This window comes from Trichosurus vulpecula, chromosome 4 (genome assembly GCF_011100635.1).
Source record: "Trichosurus vulpecula isolate mTriVul1 chromosome 4, mTriVul1.pri, whole genome shotgun sequence".
NCBI classification, from domain to species: domain Eukaryota; kingdom Metazoa; phylum Chordata; class Mammalia; order Diprotodontia; family Phalangeridae; genus Trichosurus; species Trichosurus vulpecula.
This window is the reverse complement of record NC_050576.1, coordinates 91,155,247-91,171,835: the sequence shown is the minus strand read 5'-3', so window position 1 is coordinate 91,171,835 and position 16,589 is coordinate 91,155,247. Positions and strand designations below refer to the sequence as shown.

General features: G+C 38.1%; 1 protein-coding gene across 1 annotated transcript in view; it reads right to left on the bottom strand.

Moving 5' to 3' along the window:
* Positions 1-13,333: 13,333 nt before the first annotated feature.
* CDC73 (cell division cycle 73) overlaps positions 13,334-16,589 on the bottom strand; it is a 177,645-nt gene continuing 174,389 nt past the window's right edge. The window contains exon 17 of the mRNA XM_036755342.1: positions 13,334-16,404. Within this exon, the coding sequence (XP_036611237.1) occupies positions 16,368-16,404 (37 nt within the window). The 3' untranslated portion in view covers positions 13,334-16,367. The remainder of the gene's footprint in view (positions 16,405-16,589) is intronic.

The following is a 16,589-nucleotide window of genomic DNA, read 5'->3' as shown; positions in this document are numbered from 1 at the left end:
GTGCAGGACACATAGCATTTAATAAATACTTGTTGATTATCAGTCAAATATTGGCAGAAGAGGATTCTGACTGAGCTTGATGTCAGAAAGCACACAAAACTCACCTCTAATGTTGTTGCCGAGTTGTTTCAGCCGTGTCCACCTCTTTGTGTAGTTTTCTTGGCAAAGATACTGGAGTGGTCATTTCCTTCTCTATCTCAATTTACAGATGAGGAACTGATGCAAACAGGGTTAAGTGACTTCTCTAGGGTCACACAGGTAGAAGGTGTCTGAGGCCAGATTCGAACTTAGGAAGATGAATCTTCCTGATTCCAAGCTCAGTGCTCTACACTGCTGTGCTACCTAGCTGCCCTACCTCTACTAGTTTTGAGCTATGTGATCATAACCTCAGGCAACTCCCTAAAACTCTAAGTTAAAAAGGACTGATATCCCACTTTGAGTTTTGCTCCCATCAGGCTTACTAAAAGTAGCTACTGCCTATGACTTTAAAATGTTTTCTGAAGCCATAAGATAAAAAAGGACCTCTTTCTTAAATGATTATTCTATTATTAAATTGTTGCGCCTGATTTACAAAACCCTCAACTTTTAAAAGTGTAAAGTTAGGACTTGTATCTGATTACCCATTTCTTAATTAAGAACACAGACACTCATCTAAAAACCGAAAGACAAAAGAACCGAAGAAGAAACTAAAACCCATATTTTGGTATGAACTAAATGAAAATTAAATTCAAGTATGGTTCATTAAACATCACAAAATGAATTTTGTTACAGAAGTTTCCACTCATTACTTCTAGAGCTACTTAAATTATGATGCTGGGGGCGGAGTCAAGATGGCGGCTGGTAAGCACGGACTAGAGTGAGCTCCGTACCCAAGTCCCTCCAAAAACCTATAAAAATGGCTCTGAACCAATTCTAGAATGGCAGAACCCACAGAACAGCAGAGGGAAGCAGGGCTCCAGCCCAGGACAGCCCGGATGGTCTCTGGGTGAGCTCTATTCCACACGGAGCTGGGAGCTGGGAGCTGGGAGCTGGGAACGGAGTGGAGCAGAGCCCAGCCTGAGCGGCGTGGACGATCCAGACCAGAAGCCTGGCGGAGGGGGGCCTAGCGCCCTGAATATGTGAGCTGCGGCAGTTACCAGACCCCTCGACCCACAAACACCAAAGACTGCGGAGAAGGTTAGTGGGAAAAGCTGCGGGAGTGGAAGGAGTTCCCAGTTCGGCTTCCAGCCCCGGGGGCAGCGGAGGTGGGGCAGTTACAGCTGTTGTTACTTCCGGCTCCAGGCCCACCTGGTGGGAGGAATTAAGTGGCGGATCACAGCAGGGGTGCACAGCCTGCCGAAGATCTGAGCCCAGTCTGGACTGGGGGTCCTTGGGGAAGGAGGAGTGCGGCTCTGATAGAGCTGGCACCTCCCCCCCAAACGTAGAACATAGAACTCTGTAATCTACAAGCAGTCATACCCCACTGAAAAACTCAACGGTCAAGTTAGTGGGTTGGGAATATGGCCAGGACGCGAAAACGCGCCCAGATTCAGTCTCAGACTTTGGATTCTTTCTTTGGTGACAAAGAAGACCAAAACATACAGCCTAAAGAAGACAACAAAGTCATAGAGCCTACAACCAAAGCCTCCAAGAAAAACATGAACTGGCCCCAGACCATAGAAGAACTCAAAAAGGATTTGGAAAAGCAAGTTAGAGAAGTAGAGGAAAAATTGGGAAGAGAAATAAGAAGGATGCGAGAAAACCATGAAAAACAAGTCAATGACTTGCTAAAGGAGACCCAAAAAAATACTGAAAAATACACTGAAGAAAACAACACCTTAAAAAATAGACTAACTCAAATGGCAAAAGAGCTCCAAAAAGCCAATGAGGAGAAGAATTCCTTGAAAGGCAGAATTAGCCAAATGGAAAAGGAGGTCCAAAAGACCACTGAAGAAAATACTACTTTAAAAATTAGATTGGAGCAAGTGGAAGCTAGTGACTTTATGAGAAATCAGGATATTATAAAACAGAACCAGAGGAACGAAAAAATGGAAGACAATGTGAAATATCTCCTTGGAAAAACCACTGACCTGGAAAATAGATCCAGGAGAAATAATTTAAAAATTATTGGACTACCTGAAAGCCATGATCAAAAAAAGAGCCTAGATATCATCTTTCAGGAAATTATCAAGGAGAACTGCCCTGATATTCTAGAGCCACAGGGCAAAATAGAAATTGAAAGAATCCATCGATCGCCTCCGCAAATAGATCCCAAAAAGAAATCTCCTAGGAATATTGTTGCCAAATTCCAGAGCTCCCAGATCAAGGAGAAAATACTGCAAGCAGCCAGAAAGAAACAATTTGAGTATTGTGGAAACCCAATCAGAATAACCCAAGATCTGGCAGCTTCTACATTAAGAGATCGAAGGGCTTGGAATGCGATATTCCGGAGGTCAATGGAGCTAGGATTAAAACCTAGAATCACCTACCCAGCAAAACTGAGTATCATGTTCCAAGGCAAAATATGGACTTTCAATAAAATAGAGGACTTTCAAGCTTTCTCAGTGAAAAGACCAGAACTGAATAGAAAATTTGACTTTCAAACACAAGAATCAAGAGAAGCATGAAAAGGTAATCAAGAAACGGAAATTGCAAGGGACTTACTAAAGTTGAACTGTTTTGTTTACATTCCTACATGGAAAGATGATGAGTATGATTCATGAGACCTCAGTATTAGGGTAGTTGAAAGGAATATGCATATATATATATATGCATATATATATGTTTAAGTATATATATAAGTGAATGTGAATGTATGTATGTATCTATGTGTATATGTATGTATGTGTATATATATATATGTAAAAGAGAGAGAGCAGACACAGGGTGAGTTGAGGATGAAGGGAAGATATCTAAAAGAAATAAAATGAAATTAAGGGATGAGAGAGTAACATACTGAGAGAGGGAGATAGGGAGAGATAGAATGGGGTGGATTATCTCCCATAAAGGTGGCAAGAGGAAGCAGTTCTATGGGAGGAGGGGAGAGGACAGGTGAGGGGGGAATGAGTGAACCTTGCTCTCATCAGATTTGGCCTGAGGGGGAATACCATACATACTCAGCTGGGTATCTTACCCCGCAGGAAAGAAGAGGGAGGAAGATAAAAAAAAAAATAAAAGGGGGGGGGATGATGGAGTGGAGGGCAGATGGGGGTGGAGGTAATCAAAACAAACACTTTGGAAAGGGGACAGGGTCAAGGGAGAAAATTCAATAAAGCGGGATGGGTTGGGAAGGAGCAAAATGTAGTTAGCCTTTCACAACATGAGTATTGTGGGAGGGTTATACATAATAATACATGTGTGGCCTAGGTTGAATTGCTCAACTTCTTAGGGAGGGTGGGTGGGAAGGGAAGAGGGAAGGGAATTTGGAACTCAAAGTTTTAAAATCAGATGTTCAAAAACAAAAAAAACTTTTTGTATGCAACTAAAAAATAAGATACACAGGCAATGGGGCGTAGAAATTTATCTTGCCCTACAAGAAAGGAAAGGAAAAGGGTATGAGAGGGGAGGGGGGTGATAGAGGGGAGGGCTGACTGGGGAACAGGGCAACCAGAATATACACCATCTTGGAGTGGAGGGGGAGGGCAGAAATGGGGAGAAAATTTGTAATTCAAACTGTTGTGAAAATCCATGCTGAAAACCAAATATGTTAAATAAATAAATTGCATTTAAAAAAAAAAATAAAAAATAAATTATGATGCTACTGATGATCAGATAATGCCCAAATGATTATTTTACTTTTTAACTGGTTACAACATACAAAGACAATGCTATTAATAAGGATATATCTCTAATGTATTAGAATGAGGGACACCTGACTATATAACCAGACAGTAAATTCAAAAGAGAGCATATACGTTGTTACTGTAGCCCATGACCATATTATCACTTATTAAAATCATTAAATACTAAGAAAGCCTTCCTATACAACTTTAAAATTCCAAATAACTTTTGTTTTAGCTTTTCTTGGAAGAGAATATATAGCCTACTGCTTTTAAGAAAAACTAACAATGATACTGGTAAGATCTAACAAAATTTATTTGGATTTTTAGAGCCACAAACAAAAACTGCAATGGGATTAAATTGTTCATAGATATGTAGCATCTGTCAATCAATCCAACAATCATCTATTAAATGTCCACTATTTGCTAAGTACTCTGCAAGGTACTAGGAATTTAAGTACGAAGAATAAAATCCTACTTTGCAAGTAGCTCCAGAAAGACCAAAGTTCTCTATATTGTCAAACTGCAAGAACTATTTCATTTTTAAGTCCACCTACATCAGGACACTGGGTCTAGAGTTACAAGACCTAGGTTTGACTCTTGGTTTTACCACTGGTAAAGAGGTGTGATCTTGGACAGGTTTTCCCTGGACTTCAATTTCCTTATCTATTTTGAAACTTGATGATTCCTCAAGTCCCTATCTCTCAACCCATGATCCTCTAAGGTTCTGCCCCATATTCTAGCCAGGAGACAAGAGTACCTTCTTTCTGAAATTAAAATACAGCGTTTTATGTTTTCTTAAAACCAGAACGGAAACACAAAAGAATCCATGTTAAAATGGCATCAAAATAAGAGTAATTTGATTACGCCATATGGCTAGTTCAAATTTAAACTTTATTCAAAATCTGCTTGCTCAAGGAGGAACACAAATCTGCACTCAGAATGTCACACAACTTGATCATTAGACACCATTCCCGCTGTGTGTATGCTGACTACAGTATATATTAAGCACTATAATCAAGTTTCCCATCTAAGTGGCTTTTAGATAAATTTAAGTAGAGAGAAATAGAATTAAATAGATGCAAACAAAATCCCTAAAGAGTGAAAATTTGCTGAAGATTTTACATATCTACTTACTTTTAGTTTTGGCAACAAAACTAGTTTTAATTCATTAGCTTTACCCATTTAAGAAGGCTTGCTGCCTTTTGTGTAAATGTTCGCATTTAACAGTCTTGAAATGCTTAGTACAGTTATCTGTAAGTACATCTACAGATCTTAAAATACCACTCTAACCTCACTTCTGAAAAAGCAGATACAATCTAAAAAAACTCAGTACCCTGAAGTTGCCATCTTCCTTCAACCTCCACATCAGTATTTGCTTCTCATCCATTAACCCTAGCAAACGTAATTTCTATTACTGAAGCCAAGGTATGACTTTCCCTTTTGGTTGATAAACTCCCTCAAACACAAAAGTCCTGTGAATACCCCATTCCCCCCAAAATAATCAGTTAATAAACATTTATTAAGCTCCTACAGTGTGCCAAGCACTGGGGATAAAAAGAACAACGAAAGATAGCCCCTGCCCTTGAGGCGTTCACAATTTAATGGGGGAGAAAACATGCAAACAATGATGTAGAAACAAGTCATATGTAGGAGAAAGAGGAAATAATCAATGGAGAGGAAGCAGTAGAATTGAGTGTTTAAGAAAGGCTTTCTGAAGAAGGTAGGATTTTAGCTGGTTTTTAAAGGAAGCAGAAATGAAGAGGGAGAGTGTTCTAATGTGGGGGACAATCAGTAAAAATTTGAGGAGGGGGAGATGGAATGTCTTGTTCAAGGAAGAACACAGAGGCAAGTAGCACTGGATCAAAAAAATACCTGGGGAGGAAAGGCTGTAAAGTATTGAGAGTGGGTGTGTGTGTGTGTGTGTGTTGTGGGGGGTGGGGGTGGGGGCAGTGGGGGTTGAGAGCTTGGTTACAGAGGGCACTGAAAGCCAGAGTATTTTGTATTTATCCTGAAGGTAATAAGGACATATTGGAGTTTAACTGAGTTATATAGTTAGACCTACGATGAAGTAAAGATTTGATGTAGGCTGACCAACCCTCAAACTATTTCAATAGTCTAGGTATGAGGTGATAAGGTCCTACAATAGAGAACCTCATCAGAGGAGAGGAAGAAAATTTATTAGAGATATAACAAAGGTAAAATCAATAGACCTTGGCAACAGATTAAATCTGGGAAGAAACAGGAGTTAAGGATGATGCTAAAGTGCCCTGGGGCACTTGGGAAAACGATGATTCACTTGACTGTTAACAGGGAAGTTTGAAAGGGAAAGGAGGGTTTTTTTTTTTTGTGGGGTGGGGAAGATAAGGACTGGTTTAGTTTAAAGATGTCTAACATCTAACTGGCAGTTGGAAATGTGAGATGGAGCACTGGACAGAGATTACAGTTTGATAGATCAAAGAATAATCTGCATAAAAGTGACCATTGAAACCATGAGAGATGATGAAATCACCAAGTGAAATAGTATAGGGAGGGTAGGGAAGAGGGCCTAGGATAGAGCCTTTTAGGATACCCAGTGTTAGAGGGTGTGACCTGGACTGAAGATCCAGCAAAGGAGACTGAGTAGTGAATAAGAGAGCAGTATTCTGAAAATCTAGAGAAGAAACTATCAAGGAGAAGAGAGTGATTGACAATGTCAAAGGCTATAGAGAGGTCAAGAATAAAGAAGGCTGAAAAAAGGCCACTGAATTTGTCAATTAAGTGATCATTGGTAAATTTACAGAAAGCAGTTTCAAGCTTAAGGATGAAGCCACAAGTCAAATTGTAGAGTTAAGATGAGAGTGAGAGTGAGAGGAGACAAAGTGGAGACACCTGTTATCTTCTCAAGTTTAGCTACAAAAGTCAGGAAAGGTATGGGAAGACAGGGGAATGGAAGGATCAAGTAAGGGTTTTCTGAAGTAGGAGACAACAGACATGTTTGTAGGCAGGAGGGAAGCAGCTAGTACACAGGATGAGATTGAAGATAAGTGAGAAAGTAGGGATGAAAAAGCAAACAATCTGCTGGAGACAGGATGGAATAGTCATGTGTACATGCAAAGTAGTGGGCCTTGGTAAGGAGAAGCACCACCTCATCACATGAGGTAAAAGAGATAGTAGGGGATGAGGAAGGAAAAAGAGGAAGATCTCCACAAATGGCCTCATTTTTTTGAGGATTTGTCAATATGAGAACTTTGCCAGCGTGAGGTAAGGTTCTCAGTTGAGAGGATGGGGGGTGGGGGAGGAAACCATGGAACGTTGGAGGAGTGAACAAGTTTGGAAAAGCCAACGTAGTGAGAGTGATTTAATTAGGGAAGTGTAGAAAATATTGCCTAGCAGCGATTAGAGCCCAGTTAGGGTTGTGCAACATACATTTATAATGGACTCAATCAGGAATGTTGCATGTCTTTCTCCACCTTCATTTGGCAGCACGTGTGTGAATTTGCGTGTAATGGGAATAAGGAATCAGGTGGTGGAAGATAGGAAATGGAGTTTGGATGATGACCTAGGGGGTTCAGAATCATTAGTTGGGAGAGTATGACCAGGGAGAGTTAAGCATTAAGTGAAAATTTTAAAATTTCAGTCAACAGCATTGTAACCTGGGGGGTGTGGGGAAGAAAGAGAGGAGTTCAGGCTTAGGCAGTTCAAGAGAGGGAGCCAGAATTTGGAGAACTAGTGACACTCTCTTTCCCCCAAGGCAGGAGACCTGGCTGGAAACTTCATGGAATGGTGCCCTCTCCCTTCATCTCAGGGCAGGACAATGATATGATGGAATGGCACTTCTCTCTCCTCCAAGACTGGAGATTAGCCAGGAGTTGTGGACCATCAGGAAGGAGGCTGGCAGGATGGTGGTATGGCAGCCACCTCATCCCTTCTCAATTCCACCAGAGGCTAGAGATCCCCCAGAGGGAGGAGAATCATAGAATTTAGGCAAGAGACCAGCTGGGAACAACAGCATGGCACCCAGCTCTACCCCTTCCACTCTCACAAGGAAGCTGAAGAACAAGCAGGAAAACGGTGGAACATGATGGTAATGCACCCTTCTCACCTCTGCCTTTGGAAAATGGAGATCAGACAAGAGACACACTGGCATGCTGGGGTGCCACTCACCTCTTTCCCTCCCATTTCTATTGAAGGCTGGAGACCAGGCAAGAAATGGGTGGGGCATGATTGGAATACACCCTCCTCTCTTCCCTCCAGAGGCTGGAGATGGAGAATGATGGCATGGCACCCAACTCTCCCCCTCCCACAGGAGACTTGTGGAGATTGGGCAGGAAACAAGGAGTAAATCCTTTCACTTCCACAGTGACAGTAGAGGAGTATCAGAAAAGAGAACAGAAGGTGCTAAAAACCATGCATTTCTTAAGACTGTGTAGCAGTATTCACAGCTAGCATCCACAATTGTGATCTCTGTATAATGACCAATCACAAAGTGACCCTAAAGGGGTGAAAATGTACCCAAACACATGAATATTCCTGCTATAAATGTAACAAGAACTCAGGGAGAAGTCTCAGGTAAGAGAAAGGCAGCTAGTAGGAAGAGATGTGAGTAAAACAACTGGCAGATTGAGTTTCACTGGACATAGAAAGTCAACAAGAATATTTTGTGGGACATTTCTGTAATCCCTTTGCAGATTTGCACAGGTCTTAACAAATACAGACTATAATTCAGAAAATTGCTGTTTACGTGCCAACAATCCATTGCACTGAATGAAGAACACAGACATTCTATAAAGAACTTAAACATTCAAACATCCTCCAAAGTAATTCAACAGATACTCTGACATTCTGTAACTTTAATTGTGAAAGTAGATCCAGGGAAAAATGATGAAAATAATGTTGGAAAATATGATTCAGAATCAATAGATAAAAGAGGGCAAAGGCTGGAAGACTATTTGGAATACACATCACAAACTTTATCGCTGCAAAGTGATAAAGCAGAGTGAGTGGCAACCGAGCAGCATCATAAGAAAAAGTCTACCTTAAGAGAAAAAAACTGGTTAAAGCAAGTGTTAAAAGTATCAATTTTTTAAAAAGGATAAGGATGAGAAAGCATTACATGGAATTACAGCAATTCTAGCACAACTCTTCAGGTTGCTTTTTTGGATGTCAACACTGAACACATACACAAGAAAGCAGAAGAAAGAACAAAGGACCAACCTATGCCAGATCATTCTTAGCATTTTGTGTGCGTGTGCAAAAGGAAAGAACTACTGTAGATACAAACATTGGTGTTAAATGGGAAATGGCTTACCAAATTGTGGTGCAAATATAATGGGATATTGTTTAGTGGAAAAGGACACATATGAAGAAATCAGAGAAACGTGGGAAATTCTGCATTAACTGAAGGGACAGAAATAAAACATAACACAGATTAATGACTTCATTAATATAAACCAAAAAAATGGGTAAAAATAGCTCAAATGGTTAGGGTGCATATAAGAGAGAAGAGCTGAGTTCAAGACCTGTCTCTGATATGCTAGCTATATGACCTTGGGCAAGTCACCCAATAGCTCAGTGCCTCCAAGCAATTCCAATAAATCAATCAATCAGCATCAGTGATATGCCAGATCCTGGGGATATAAAGACAAAAATGCAACAGTCTCTGCCCTCAAAGAGACTGCATTATATAGGGGAAACAACACGTACACATTAATGTACGTGGAAAGTAAACAGAAGGCAAGGGACACAGCAGCAGCACTAGTACCTGGTGGAGTTCAGAAAAGGCCACATGTAGATGTTGTTTGAAATGAACTTGAAAGAAAGCTAGGAATTCTTAAATAAGGAGAGCCCGCATTGCAAATACAAGAAATAGCCTGTACAAAGAAAGGCATGGAGATGGGAGTCAGGCATCTCCTAAGGAACAGCACAGACACCAGTCTGACAGGACTAGAAAGTACATGAAAAAAAGTTGCAGAATAGTTGTGGATCTGCATTGCTAGAGGGCATTTCCCCACTGGGAGGTCCCTTTATCAATGGAATTACAGATCCATATCCCTGCTTTAACCAAAAAAAGGCATTTAAGTGGATTGCAATTAACTATAATGACCAATCGTGGAACTTGAGAACAAATTATGACATATTCCTCCTGCCCTTGACAGAGGTGGAGTACTATAGATGCAGAATGCTGCCAGATGAGATCCACACACTGGTTAGTTTTGCTTTACTGTTTTTCTTAGAAAGAGAGTTTTAATGTTAGTGGAGTGAGATACCACATCCAGAAATGACAATGCAGATTCCAAGGATGTAAAAGCAAAAAGCATCAATATAAACAGCAAAAATAAGTAAATCAGCTGTTTCCACTCTTCCTCTTTTTTGATCAGGATCTGTAATTTCATTAGTCAATTATGGGAACCAATGCAGTTCACCAACTCTATGCCTTATAGTTTTAGATGACTGCCTAGAGCACAGAGAGGTTAAGTGATTTATTCATAGTTCCCTAGAGGAAAGATTTGAATCTAGGTCTTTGGTGGCTTCTCTCAAAAATGAGAAATGCATGAAAAGTCATTGCTTCTTTTACCAATCCCAAGAGAAAGTTAACTCATGTAAAAGTCATCACAATGAAATAGAATGCTTTCTCATCATCACAGTTTGCTGGCAAACAGAAAAATGCAACAGACATGGGCAACTTTCCAACTTGATAGTAGCAAAATGTGTACACACACGCACACATGTAGGGTCAGGATGGCATGGTGGAAAGAATACTATATTTGGGAGTCAAGAGATCAGGACATAAATATTGACTGACACAGTATGCCCAATGGGCAAGTCATGCCGTGAGCCCTATTTTCCTCATTGACAAAATTAAGATACCTGTAGTATCTCCATCACAAGATGGCAAAGATCAAATGCTGTAATGTGCCTTGTACACCTTGAAGTGACAAGTCAGTTATTATCAAGATGTATTTGTACAAGGAAATCCAGGGAAACATCAGGAAGAACATTTGGGCAAGAATCAATAAAGAAGAAAAGCAAAATCAATACTGTTTTGGAATTTATTTATAGTCTGACCAGCAAGAGAAAATGGATGATGAGTTCCAGAAGGAGATAGCTGTCACAGGAAAAGGATATGGTAATGATGGAGAACTTCAATTATCTAGACATCACAGAAGGTGAATTAGGAGTATTCTTTGAGATACCAACAGTTCATACAGAAGAGGTCACATCAAGCTAACTTCATCTCTCTTTTTTTCTCCCCCTTTTCCAAGTTTACCAGACTGGTAGAAATGTCTTTAGTCAAGGCATTCAAAAATGTCTTGACAGTCTTGTGGACAAGATGGAGAATTATAGGCTGGAAGAAAGTAGCATGTGAGATGGTTTGGGGACTTGTTAAAGGATTGAATCAAAAGTTACATGGCCATCAAGGATAAATATTACCTGAAAAGAAGGCGGGCCAGTCATGCAGATTTATGAGATTTAATTATAAGAGTCTTATAAAAATAAAAAGATCTGTATGGAAGATTTATAGAGATGGAAGATGAAAACATGTGAAGGAGAGTTAAGACCTGCACCAATGGACACAGTACCCATATCCCACAGTAATGAAATCAAGAGATACATTTAAATAATTAATTATGCATATGTTGGATAAATGACACAGACGGAACATGAATTAGGTCCAGAATTGAACAGGAGTAGAAATGGACTGGATCACATTTGGGAAACAGTCTGGTACTTTGTGAAATGTGAGAATTGCATCTGTCAGTTAAGATCTCAACCATTCCCCAGAATCTCATCTCTTTCTTTCCACAAATTTTCCAGAGGCCTGTTTCTTTCTTAAAAAACAAACAAACAAACAAAAAAAAAACACCAAGGGTACCAGTAGCCCTTGGGATATCCCAATCTCATACTACATTTCACGTAACGTCCAGAAAAGGGAGTCTTTTGATTTCATATTGCAAATGTACAGCCTGAAGAGTAACACTGGTAGTCCTGAGACATAAAAAGAACCTGAAGAAGGCCTCTAGAACTTTGGGTGGATCTTCTAGGAGAAAATGAGCAACAATCACAAAGAATGAGAAGGCATGGAAGGATTACCAATTGACATCAGTGGTATGGTAATTAAGTTTACAGGCTCACCTTAGTATCAAATATACAGTCTTACTTTTCTTTAATGCATGAATCCTTTACTATCTGGAAAGGTGGATACTACTAGAAAGAGGGTACTTTAGCTAACTCTGCCAGTGGAGTGGCATTTTAAATGTCCTAAACACTGAGGCATGGTAAAGGGAAACTTAGGTTCAAGTCCTACCTCTGACCCATACTGGCTGTGTGCCCCTGGACAAGTCACCTAACCTCTAAGTGTTCTAATAGGCTCTCTTAGACCATAAGAGTCTCCCTGTGTGGTTAAGAAGGGGCTCAACAACAGTGAAATCTCAGGTTAAATCTGTCCCGTCTTCCTACCTCTCATCTCTATCTTCTTTGTAAGTAAAATCTTCCATTAACTTAGGCTCTCTGTATTAATGCTTAAATGGTCAAAATAACTGAATAAGGCCTAAATTCAAACAGAAGAAATAGTTAAAATTCAAAACGAAGCAACTAAAGCTAATGAAATTAATCATCTTTCCTGTTTTCTTTTCCATTAACAAAAAATGGCAGTTTACTGTCAACATTTCAAAATACACAAAACCAAATTTCTATGGCACTTGTTAGTTTACAGATGATTTGTTTTTCACATTGTACATGAACTTTAACCTAATAGGCCAACTATTTCCTGAGGCTGGGATTTTAAATTTTTCATGAACACACTGCTTTAATAAAGTACTCTGCATTAGCTGTGGCTTTTGCATTAAAATGAGCACAGCCTCAAAACATTAAAATTTAAAACTACAGTGTAAACCATTAATTGTGACTGACTCTTTTATAAAAACTTTTGCAACATGAGACACTAGTCATCATCAGCCTTTTTGTTGTTATTGTTCAGTTGTGCCCAGCTCTTCACGATCCCATGGACCAAAGCTTCTATCTTCCACTATGCCCTTCTATCTTCCACTATCTCATGATGTTTGTCCAAGCTCATGTTCATTTCTTTCATGACACTATCCATCTCATCCTCTGCTGTCCCCTCCTCCTTTTGCCTTATATTTTCCCCAACATCAGGGGCCTTTTCCAATGTGTCTGGTCTTTTCATTAGGTGGCCAAAGTATTTAAACTTCAGCTTCAATATCTGACTTTCCAATGAATAGTGTGAATTAATTTCCTTAGGTATTTATTGATTTGATCTCCTGGATGTCCAAGGGACTCTCAAAGGTCAGCCATTTTTTAGAAAGGGGTAATATTTAAGGTTTTATACACTAATTAAATAAAATAAACCCAAAAGCAAATAAGACATTCAATGAGATGTTCATCCGACAGAAATATCATATTATCCTTAACCATTAATGTAACACTTTAGAAACATATCTATAGTATATCAACATATTACCTTTAAGTAATGATATAATAATATAGGTTAATTTACCACACAAAAAAGAAAAGGACCTCCTATTAATTCCCACTCTTCCCCAACCCTTAAAAAAAAAGAAGCTTATAGCTCAAACTCACTTGTGAGTCACAAAGAATTTTATTTAGGAAAAATATTTCCTGCAATTGACTACTAGATAATTAACCCTACTTAACTGAATGATTAAATTTTTAGTGTACAGATCCATTAAAAAATGACCCTTTTATTTTCAAAAGCAAAGTGCTTCTGTTTTATTCTGCATGGCAGATAAGAAATGGTTTTACTTCTTTCCACCTTAAATATTCAAGAGAAGTTCTCTCTTAGAAATATACTCCCTCTTCCTCTTCTACCAGCTCCCCAAGTCCTACCCTCAACCCCCTCCAGGATTAATGAAGCATTGCCTTGTCTTTTAAAGTTAACATCTGACATGGAAACATGGGAAACAAACTATAAGCTTTAATACTAATTAAAATGTAACATATATTAAATATTGTTTAAATATTAAACAGTAAAATTCTTTCTTCTACATTAAATAAGTATTGACATCTTAGTTTGTCATTAATGGGACCCTGAAAAGACCATTGCCCACATCACCACCAAATGATCAAGGGCCAAGGGCAACCAATAGAAAAAAACAAGAAACATAATATTTAATACTTATGTTTTCAGTTTTCAATGTCAATTGACATTTGAAATTCGTCAAAAGCACCAAATTCAGGAGTGTGTCCTGCACAAATGAAATCCAGTTTTCCCTTTATAGAGCCTGAAAAGTATCTCTATTCATAGTAACTAAATCTTATAGTCATGTTTATTAATTCATAATTCAGTTTTTAAAAAATTTTTGCTTATGCATCTTCATTTCTAGTAAACTATGTTTTTGCACGCCAATACCAAGTCGTATAGTCAAAGAATTTTGTAATACATAAGCAGCACTAAAAGTGCATCATTCATTCATGCAACAAATACTTACTGAGAACTTACTATGTGCAAGGCACTGTGCTGTGTGCTCCTGTAAGACTCATAATGACTTTTTATGTGTGAATAAATAGTGATTGCCTGATGTCTGCTTCCCATCCAAAGTTAATTACTCTGGACTGAAATCAGGTACCCAATTTAAAAACAAAAAGCATGGAAGTCCACACAAGGTACAGAGTATTTCTATTTTGTCTCCTGTTCCTTACAGTATTTGAGTCTGTGCATATATAGATGTAAGGCAAATTAAAGAGAAAATAAACCTTGTTGAAAGTGTATGTTCCCACATCTGCATAAATTGAAATTCATAACACACATAGGTATACATACCAAAAATATTTATGGAAAAGGTAGTTGGTGCCTACATATAGTAGTCTTAACAAATATAACTAATGGTTATTTTACCATTACAGTTTACAACCCAGGACTACAGTATTTTATTTTGGCAAGATTTTTATAAAATACATAATTATGCCTCAAGACTCAGAAAACAAATCAATACTGTTGAGAAATTGTGCTGTGGAAAACCCAAAAGTGTATTTGGGGGGCTGGAGAGGGGAAGGTTAGAGGATGGAAAGGAGATTGTCCCAATTTTTCAAAAATAGAAAAACCTCGTAATACAAAATTCAACCAGAAAACTTTTTCTACAGAGTTTGAGACTTCCACAGAGCAAGCATCCTTTTTCCTCTTCACTACTGGTATGGATTTTTGTGATTAAAAAAAGTTTACAATTCCGTACTACTTTTAAATTTCAACATGAGCTCTAAGCAATGCCTGTTTAGCACAGATGAAAGTGCATTTCATTTTTTAAAAGCCATGCTACCCAAAAGAGGTGGTTTGAGAAAATGATGTAAAACAGAACGATTATAGATTACTCAATTTATGAAAACTCTGAGAGAATCCCAATACTTTTAATTAACAAAAGAGGAAATCACAGGTGAAAAATTATTTTGTTGTACACTTTAGACACAACACTCTGGTCTTTATTTAAAGTGGAAAAAGAGGAAAATGCTATATGCCCTATCCTAGAAACTTAAAAATAAGATTTGTACCTATTCTGTATGATATTGAGGGAACACACAGAAATGCCAGTGTTCTTTTACTTCTGTTATGTTCACAATTTTCAATAATTAAATGTATTCTTTGGTGCTTGGGAAATTTCATCAATATTAGTGGATAGCATGGGATAGGAAATCCAAGACCAAAATGTAAAGAAAAAATGGTTTAAAATCTCTTTGCCACAAAAAAAGAATGAAAATGATGAAGGTTAAGGATTTTATGTCTACATGGCTGATGTACTAAATGAATATTCCATTCTGAAAATCATACTCTGGCTCTCAAAATAAAATGTATTACAACCTATTTAATCTGTGGGTTTAGACTTCCATTTAGAAAGGTAGTCCAGTATATGCCATTATAAACATTCTAAGTTTTCATCACTGAAGTCAGTGGGAAGAATGAACATTCATTAAATGTTTCCATAATAAAGATTTCTTAGATTGAACAGTTCAGCCACAGCCAAAGGGTGGTTCTTGATTTTTCATTATCCCTTTTTAAACAAATACTAACAGAATATATAGTACATATACAGGATGACATTTTGAGTCACTCAAAATAGTCATTTCACTTTGCTTAGGTTTTCAAATTCTAAGGACTAAAATTTAATATCATTCACAACATAGTATTTTCAAAAAGTAAAACAATGGAGCAATGAAAAAAAATCAGAAAATCAGAAGCAAAGTGGCTAAGAGCCTCATTACATCTACACACACACACACACACACACACACACACACACACTCATGTGTAACCTGTATTTATCTTCTAAGGAGGAACAAAACTTTTTAAGTGATGCTAATTTAACCAATGGAGAAAACTTCTATCAAAATATACAATTTCCATTACAGACTAGAAGGCTAATATTATTATTATTATTAAAAAAATAGTTATAAGCAAAAAACTTTTGCTTATAATAATGACAGATATCAGCCTGTCAAAGCATGAAGCATCAAATAAGGTCTTATAAAAAAAAGATTCATTTGTGACCTTCATTTGTACAGTTCTTGACAATTCATTAATCAAGAGCCTCAGTCCCCAGAATGGAGCAGTTTCATGCTTCTTAATCCAAATTTCTAGGGGGAAAATGGTAGCCAAATAATTCAGAATCTCAAATGGGATTTATGCTTCACCATGTACCTGTAAAATAAATAAAAATAAAGAGTATTATATTAAGCTACTGTGAATCTGTAATTTGGAGGCAAAGGAACTGGGTTCAAGTCCTTCCCTTGCCATTAACTGCTTATATGACCTTTGCCAAGTCATTTAATCTTACCAACGTAAGTTTCCTATTCATAAAAGGGGCTAGATGACCTTTCTGAGGT